Source organism: Equus quagga, chromosome 10, assembly GCF_021613505.1.
Source record: "Equus quagga isolate Etosha38 chromosome 10, UCLA_HA_Equagga_1.0, whole genome shotgun sequence".
Lineage (NCBI taxonomy): Eukaryota > Metazoa > Chordata > Mammalia > Perissodactyla > Equidae > Equus > Equus quagga.
Window position 1 is genome coordinate 74,887,075 of NC_060276.1, and position 9,002 is coordinate 74,896,076.

Below are 9,002 nucleotides of genomic sequence, written 5' to 3' on the forward strand. Positions count from 1 at the left end.
TTACCCTCTTGGGCCTCAGTTTCCTCCATCCACAAAATGGGGATAATATTACCTATTCCACTACATGAAATAGCTTTGAAAAGCACAAGATTATAGGTGTTAATAATGAGACAACTGACAATAATAGCCATGTGACCTTAGGAAAAAGTCCCTGCTCTCCTCTGAGTCTTGGTTTTCCCATTTCTAAATTAAGTAAATTAAATTAAGTGATTTATTCAGTGCATTCCAGCTCTTAGATTAGATGGTAGACAATACTTTGGTTATGTTTGGTGAAGAAGAGAGAGATAAAGATAAAAGTAACTAGAGTGGAACAAAGGACCATAGAAGTGTTTTGTTTTGCTTCCTAGGATGGTTGAGGGACAGGAACCAGTGAGAAGATCCAGAGAGAGGAATCTCACCTTTGAAGATCTAATATATGATAGCTCTTTTCCTCTTAACAGTCCCTTGAGGCAGGGACTATCATTTTGTCTTATAGATGAGGAAACTGAGTCCCAAAGAAGGGAAGAGACTTGCTCAAGTTTACGCAGCTAGAAAATGGAGGTGTTGAGTTGAAAAGAGGTCTGCCTGATTTCTAAAATCCTCTTCTTATAATTGTACCCAAAAAATGAATAGATAATAAGACCATATATGGAGCTGATGCTGGTAGTGGGGAGGGGCCTAAAGTTGAGAGAGATCCCACCCACCCACCTCACAATTTTTTCTATGAGGTATGTACCTGAGGTCCCAGGCTAACAAAGAGGAGTAGAGGTGGATAGTGAATAAAAGGGGGTGTGTGGCCTTGAGACCATGGCTGCAGGGTATGGGAGAGTAGGGAAACTCAAGCTCTAAAAAACCTATCAGCTTACCCTGATAATATTACAAACTGAGGTGAGTGACTTTGACTTTGGAGCACTAGGAACAGGACTGGTAATGTTAAAGGGTTGGTTTGAGTCAGTCATTGGGCCATGGGTAATTTTGTAGGGCCTGGGGATGATGGAAAGAGAAGAGTTGTGGTTTGAGGCAAGGCTCCAGGCTGGTTAAGGCACAGAGGATGGGAAAAGGCTTGACCCAGAGAAATGGGTAAGTTATGGGTTCCAAGGAGGTGCTGGCAATCAAAGGGACTCTGGGAATGAAGTGGTCCTGGGGGAGAAACCAGTTGTCACCAGAGAGGAGGTCTTGCCCTGGAAACCTCAAATATTTCCTGCCATTTCTTTGACTTAATTTTACTTGAAGTGTGTTCTTTGTAATGCCACCTCTTTATTTAATCAGTAAGTGTCATGCAACATCCATTTCCTGAGCAACTCTATTGCCCAAAGCATGGGGCCTGAGTCTGAGGGGAGGTCACGTATGAGGGGCTGTGAAGAGGTTGAATTCCATCTAAAAAGCTGAGAGGTTGGAGCTGAGGGCCTGCCCTGTGAAACTGATGTCAGAATGCTCAGGGATGACAGCTTGACAACACAAAGCACTATTCTGTTAGTCTAGCAACTGCAAGACCAGAGCCACCTCATTAGTCCACACATTCTGAAATAAGGAAGATGCATGTACCAAATCTTCAACCATAACGTATACCCTACTGGGAGTAGAAGAATACAAGATGGATTCAAGGGCCCTCACCCTGGTGTTTACATGCTAATGAAGCACAGATAAGTGGAAATGTGCTGTGAAAGTTTATAGTTAAAGTCTAGTTGTGATCCTTTGGTATCCCTGAGCAGTGGCGAGGAGGAGATTAGGGAAGGCTTCCCAGAAGTAGAAGTTTGAAGGGCAGGCAGAACAGCATGTGCAAAGGCACCAAGCTGTGAAAAGGCCTCATCTGTTTTTGTGACCATCTCTGGAGGCTGAAAGAAGCTGAAGTAGGACTAGAAGCAGGACCCATGCATGGTCTGATGGTGAAGGGTGAGGGGCAACGGCTGGCATCCAGGCTTTTGATGAGGGCCCTTAGTCTCTCTCCCGTTTTTGCCACCCACAGATCTGGCATATCTTTCTGCTCATAATGAGAATAGTTCTGCTCCAATTAGCCAAGATGAACCTCATGGACATCACCAAGATCTTCTCCCTCCTGCAGCCCGACAAGGAGGAGGAGGACACCGACACGAGGGAGAAGCAGGCTCTCAGTCAAGCAGTGTACGACAACGACTGCTATACCTTGGACCAGCTTTTGCGCCAGGAGCGTTACAAATGTTTCATCAACAGTAGGAGTGGCTGGGGTGTTCCTGGGACACCCTTGCGCTTGGCTGCTTCTTATGGCCACGTTAGCTGTTTGCGAGTCCTCCTGGCACATGGTGCTGACGTTGACAGCTTGGACATCAAGGCACAGACACCACTTTTTACTGCTGTCAGTCATGGCCATCTGGACTGTGTGCGTGTGCTTTTGGAAGCTGGTGCCTGTCCTGGTGGTAGCATCTACAACAACTGCTCTCCTGTGCTCACAGCCGCCCGTGACGGAGCTGTTGCCATCCTGAAGGAGCTCCTGAGCCATGGTGCAGAGGCCAATGTCAAGGCTAAACTACCAGTCTGGGCATCAAACATAGCTTCATGTTCTGGTCCCCTCTACTTGGCCGCCGTCTATGGACACCTTGACTGTTTCCGCCTACTTTTGCTTTATGGGGCAGACCCCGACTACAACTGCATTGACCAGCACCTATTGGCTCGTGTCCCACGGCCCCGCACCCTTCTTGAAATCTGCCTCCACCACAATTGTGAGCCAGAATACATCCAGTTGTTAATTGATTTTGGTGCTAATGTCTACCTTCCACCTCTCTCCCTGGACCTGAATTCACAAGATGATAAAGGCACTGCATTGCTGCTACAGGCCCGAGGTAAGTGTCAAGCAGACCAGCCAATAGGCCTCCTGGCTTGGATGTCCCAGAGCCCCAAATGAGCCCCCAAGCCAATCATTCTGGGATAAATTGGAGAAAATACCATGTTTCTCCCTTTCCTGGGGCCCCAGGGGAGAAGAGGTTATGGAGTCCTTATTGGGGAAAGGATTAGTAAGATGCGGTGGGGAATAGCACTAGCCCAATTTCTGGTTCTGGCTCTGAAATGACTGTTTTGTGGCCTTGAGCATACTCTATCTAGGCTTCAGTGTGTCCCCAGTGGTACCATGCATTGAGGGCAGGGTGGGGGACATTTCTTAGAAAAGAGAGAGCAATTAGAGCTGCAGTAGCCAAGGCAGAGTGGATATAGGCTTGGGTGGGAGAATTACACTGAGTATTGCTTCTCATGACCTGTTTCTCCTTGCTATAGCCACTCCACGGTCGCTACTATCACAGGCCCGTTTAGTTATCCGCAGAGCTCTACGCCAGGCCAGCCTGCCACAAGCCATAAACCAGCTGGATATTCCCCCCATGTTGATCAGCTACCTCAAACACCAACTGTAATCTTGCAACCTGCCCAGAAACCCATGATGCCTTCAAAAACTACCTGGGGACTCAGATAACTGGTGGGTACCACAGCTCTACCTCCTCACCTGGAGCTGCTCTCCTGTATTATCCTCCACAATAAAATCCTCAACAAAATAAATCCTGGTGGCTGCTGTGTCTGATGTGTGTTGGGTTGGTAGGGGCGTTCACTGGGGGAAGGTGTCTGATTGGCCATGAAGAAGGATGATAATCGTCTGGCATTTGACAGGATAGAAGGCCTGGCCACTAAAAGACAAAAAGAGAAAACTAACCCAATGGCCCACACTTCCCCACCAAGACCCTTGAGAGAATTTGGAGCTCTGTTGTCTTAGAAGCAAGGTCCTGAAGAATTCAAGTGAGTGAAAGAATTCAAGCTTGCTCAGCCTTGTACCTCTCTTCACTTCTCTGGCTGCTACAAGGCACCTTTGAGGTCTGTCACCCAACCCCCTATTACTGTGAGTCAAGTGACCAAGGAGCCTCCCATTCACTCACCTTGAATCATAGGCTGCATTCCCACTAGTCCAGATTATAGTCAAGATCTAAGTGGGGAAAAAAACTACCAAATATTTATGACAGAGAATTCAGTGAAGAAAAGAAATTGGTTACATAGGTGATATGCTGAAAATCCAAGAAGGACAGGCAGGTAACCCACAGATTAGTGACAGCAGGAAGCCAACACCACCCCTAGGCTGGAGGGGTAAGGGAGGAGGTATGTCTAGAGTCCAGGGGCAGGGGTCACCTGGTGGAAAGTAGAATCACAAGCACATGGGTGCTTGAACCATAGAAGATTGATGCTGCCCAAAACAGAGGAAAGGAAGAAATGCCCTCCCCTTTACCCTGTTCTTGCCCTTCAATCTGCCTCCAAAGTCTCTCTCATTGGGGGAAACTGAAAGTCAACTAATAGGAGAGTCTGGGAAATACAGCCTATGGGTGTCAGCCCCCTTGCAATATAGGGCAGAGCAGGGGAAGGTGAAGAATGGAGGGAGAGTGGGAGGAGGTGGTATGACCTGAGCCAGGAGCTGGGATCACCTTGACAGTGGGAGCCATAGAAAAGACACAGTAGAGACACCACCAGAAGCACAAAATGTAGAGGTTAAGTACGCTGGCTTCTCCACTTTTCCTGCCCTTCCACCAGTGCCTCTTTATTGGTTGAACCCAGGCAGAATATGATTGACGAGGGAGCCTGGGAAATGTAGCCTGCAGTGATCAGTCCCCCTGTGATGTGGAGAACAGCGGAAGAAGGCAAACAGGCCCTAGACCAGGAGAGATAACCACTCAGATCCAGGCACCTTTATTTTGCTAAATCTATATCCTTTCACAGTACCTTCTTTTATTTCTCCTTCACAACTGTGGGTGGGGATGTGGATGAGCAGTAAAAGAGACACAAGATGAAGGGGTAGAGAAGGAAAACATAGCTAATCTGTACCTGGGAAACACTGTAGATGTTTAGAGCTCTTTCTGGGAGCTTCCTTGACAGCCCCTCTACATTACGATCTCCTATCTTGGGGAAAGGGAGGCAGGGAATGAGGTCTTGAACTGACTTGCAACTCCCCCCTTATACATCCCCAACTCTTCCTAGTTCCTAGTGCCTGAGAGACTTTAGGAAGGAAGGCAAGAAAACTGGACATCTATCACCAAGTCCCTTGGTCCTGCCCCACTCAGCTTCCAGACTTTCATTCTTATGCATTTTGGAGAGCAGTGCAACTGTTTATTTCCAATGAGCAAGAGAACTGAAGGACTAAGGCTGGAAGCACAGAGAGCTTAAGGGCAGGCAACACCCCAGCTCTCTTCTACCTTTCTTTCAATCTGGGCACCTGAGGGGTGAGTTGTCCAGGACCCCACCCCTGGCTCTGGCCCCCATCCCCTTATTCAGGGCCCTTAGGAATTAGGAGTCAACCTCAGCAGCCCCATCTGCTATAGGCTCCTGGGAAAGTACACTCTTCAAATGGGGCCTGGCCAGGGCAGGCTGCCCTGCAGCATATGGGACAGAGATTCTCTAGCTGGCCCGTGAAAGAACATGTATACTCTGGGCATTTCAAAGGACTTGCATTTGAGGATAATGTAGGAGCATACCGAATTCTAGTCAGAGAAGAAGGGCTGAAATCCTTAGCCCCATTTCCCAGATGAGTGGACTAAGAACCTGACAAAGTTAAATAACCATGTTACTGGTGGCCCAGTTCTCCATACTACTCCCAGCTATTATTTTTCTAGTTGCCTCTGCTGCTAGTGGGCAAAGACAACTTCAAGGCCTGGTGCCTTCGTTTCTTCCCCTCCCCAGGCCTAACCATTCTCATCCACGAGAACAGGCCAGAGCTTGGAATGGACCATCTCAAATTCTGATGATGAATCTTCTGAGGGAACTTTCCCTAGGAGGCATGAGGAAGAGGCAGAGGTGATGTCACTGTTCCTGGAGTGAAATCTCCCCCTTGGCCTTTAGGCTCTTGCTGGCACTGGCCCCAGATGATAACCCAATCTCCCTCTCCTACCCCTCACTACCACCACCAGCTTCCAGGAACACCGAATCTTAACCCTTTCAGGTGATCTAGGCCCCTTACCTCCCTCCTTCTCTCCCTCTCTCCCTATCTGATCCTGATCTCCCTTTCTTTCCTTCCTTCTTCCCCCTGCTTCCCTCCTTCCTTCCCTCCCTTCCTTCCTAGTATTGCTATGAGCCTGGGTTGGCTCTGCTCTGCACATGCCACTGATCAGTCTGTGTTCTCTCTTGCAATGGAAAAATTCTTTTGCTTTATTCAGAAAGGTGGCCCTCAAATACTAGATCCAAAGTACAAAACAGCATACTAGACTTCAGAAACCACACAGATCCCCTTCAGCTGCTAACTTGAAGGAAGGTCTGAGGAAAGAGGTCGTATTTGATCTTGGCCTAACGGTGGAAAGGGCTTTAATCAGTAGTGAGGAAAGAAGAGGTATTAGTGGAGGGAACTCAGAGAGCAAAGACATGGAAGCGGAAAAAAGCAGGGCAGTTTGGGTAACCAGTTTACTTTGTTTCAAGTTCAACGTATTTGAACAAGAGCTGGGCTTGGGACTAGACTAGAGAGGGCCCGGAATACTTCAGTCTTTTGGACTTGAAGATTTCAGTTCTTAGAACGAGGCATACACAGTCATAGGAATGACTTGATGAATGTATGGAGAACACGTTTCCTGATTCCCCAGGGCAAATCTGGCATATTAGTTTTAGGTGTACAGCAAAATGATTCAATATTTGTATATATTGCAAAATGATCACCACAATAAGTCTAGTTAATGCCCATCACCATACATAGTTACAGAAATATTTTTTCTTGTGATGAGAACTTTTAATATCTACTCTCTCAGCAACTTTCAAATATACAATACAATATTATTAACTATAGTCACCATGCTGTACATTACATCCCGAGGACTTATTTATTTTATAATTGGAAGTTTGTACATTTTTATCTCTTTCACCCATTTTGCCCAGCTCCCAACCTCTGCATCGGACAACTACCAATCTGTTCTCTGTACCTATAAGCTCATTTTTAAAAAATTTTAGATTCCACATATATATATATCTCACAATTTCTTTATCCATTCATCCATCGATGGGCATTTATGTTGCTTCCATTTCTTGGCTATTGTAAATTCTGTTGCAGTGAACACGGGGGTGCAAATATCTTTTCAAGCTAATGTTTTTGTTTTCTTTGGATGACTACCAAAAGTGAAATTTCTGGATCATAGGGTAGTTCTATTTTTAATTTTTTGAGGAACCTCCATACTGCTTTGAATAGTGGCGGCAACAATTTACATTCCCACCAACAGTGCACAAGGGTTCCCTTTTCTCTACATCCTCGCCAAGACTTATTTCTTGTCTTTTTGATAGTAGCCATTCTGACAAGCATGCAGTAATATGTCATTGTGGTTTTGATTTGCATTTCCATTATAATTAGTGAGGTTGAGCATGTTTTCATGTACCTGTTGGCCATCTGTATGTTTTCTTTGAAAAACTATCTTCACATATTTGCCCATCTCTTAATTGAATTTTTTTTGTTATTGAGTTGTATGAGATTTTAATATATTTGGATATTAATCCATTATTAGAGATACAATTTGCAAATATTTTTTCCTATTCAGTAGGTCCCATTTTCATTTTGTTGATGGTTTCCTTTGCTGTTCAGAAGCTTTTTAGTTTGATGTAGTACCATTTGTTTATTTTTTTCTTTTGTTGCCTTTGCGTTTGGTGTCAGATCCAAAAAATCACTGCCAAGACCAATGTCAAGGAATTTACTGCTTATGTTTCCTTCCACAAGTTTTATGGTTTCAGGTCTTGCATTCAAGTCTTCAATCCATTTTGAGTTGATTTTTGTGTATGGTGCAAGATAATGGTCTACATGTCAGTATTCAGAGGATAAACACTGTAGGCAAAGGGAACAGCAAGTGCAAAGGCATGAAGGTGGGATTTCAGGCAAGTCAAACTCAGAATGTCCTAAACAGAATCATTACATTTTCCTAATCCTATATTCCTTACTTCAGTTGATGGCAACACCATCCAGTGCCTTGCCTAAGTCAGAACTGCAGGGAATTGGTCTGATGGGTTGTGTGCTGCTTGCACTACACTGGCTGTCCTGAGGCCAGAAGCTGTGTCTAGTTCACTATTATGGATGTAGCACCAAACACAGGGCCTGAAACAGAGGATGTGCTCAGAGAATGGCAATATCACACTTCACTGGCAGATGCTGGCAACTAAGCTTGATATTAGACCTGAAAGCACCTTGGTTGACAATATTCAACAAACATGTGCTTAGCACTCAGTTTGTGCTAAACTCTGTTCGGTGTTGAAGTGATGAACAAAGATGAACAAAGAGACCCTCTACCCCGGGAAACTTGGTCTGGCTCTGCACAATCAAAAGTAATCTGTGTCCAAGGAATCATAGGTTTACGTGTGTTTATATCAAAAAGTGGTTTCAAAGTCATATTATGAGTTGTATAACTTTGAAGATCTGTACATTGGGTCTTAAGGAGACTAACAATAATAATAACAGCAGTAGCAGCTAACATTTATTGGAGCTTTGTATGTATCAGACTCTGTGCTAAGCACTAACATGGAATAATCACTTAACTCTTACTACAACTCTGTCACATGGGTACTATTATTATTCCCATTTTGCAGAAGAGGAAACTGAGAGAGAGGTGAAATAACCTGCACAGGTCACACTGCTCCCAAGTGGTAGAGCCAGCAACCCAGCCCAGGTAGTCTGGTAGCAGAGCCACTACACTGTACTGCTTGCTTCACTGGGAAGCACAGACTTGGCTAGCTGATGCTCAATTTAGCTGGACAGTGATGGTCTTTTATACTTTGTCCCTAGACCTATCTTTCTAGCCTAATTTCCAGCTCTTCCTCTCCCCATTTACAAATACTCACCCCAGGTGTCCAGAATCTTAGCTCTTGCCCAACCCACCATACTTTCTCACACAGATGGGCTCTGACTTGGGCAGGAATCCTTCCCCTACTTTTCTGACTTGGCTTAATCATCAAGGCAATCCTCCATGGAACTTTTCTCTGATGTCCCTCCCCACCCTGGAGAGAAGGAATCTCTTCATCCACAATGCTCCAGATCCCCTTTGCCAGACCTCTAGTCTAGCTTTCAGCTC

General features: G+C 45.4%; 1 protein-coding gene across 4 annotated transcripts in view; it reads left to right on the plus strand.

Moving 5' to 3' along the window:
* LOC124245707 (myotubularin-related protein 8) overlaps window positions 1-3,477 on the plus strand; it is a 187,007-nt gene extending 183,530 nt beyond the window's left edge. For all 4 annotated transcript variants that reach the window (XM_046673353.1, XM_046673355.1, XM_046673354.1 and 1 more), the window contains 2 exons: window positions 1,946-2,795; window positions 3,223-3,477. In XM_046673353.1, coding sequence (XP_046529309.1) covers window positions 1,946-2,795; window positions 3,223-3,356 — 984 coding nt within the window. In that variant the 3' untranslated portion in view covers window positions 3,357-3,477. The remainder of the gene's footprint in view (window positions 1-1,945; window positions 2,796-3,222) is intronic.
* The last annotated feature ends 5,525 nt before the right edge of the window (window positions 3,478-9,002 follow it).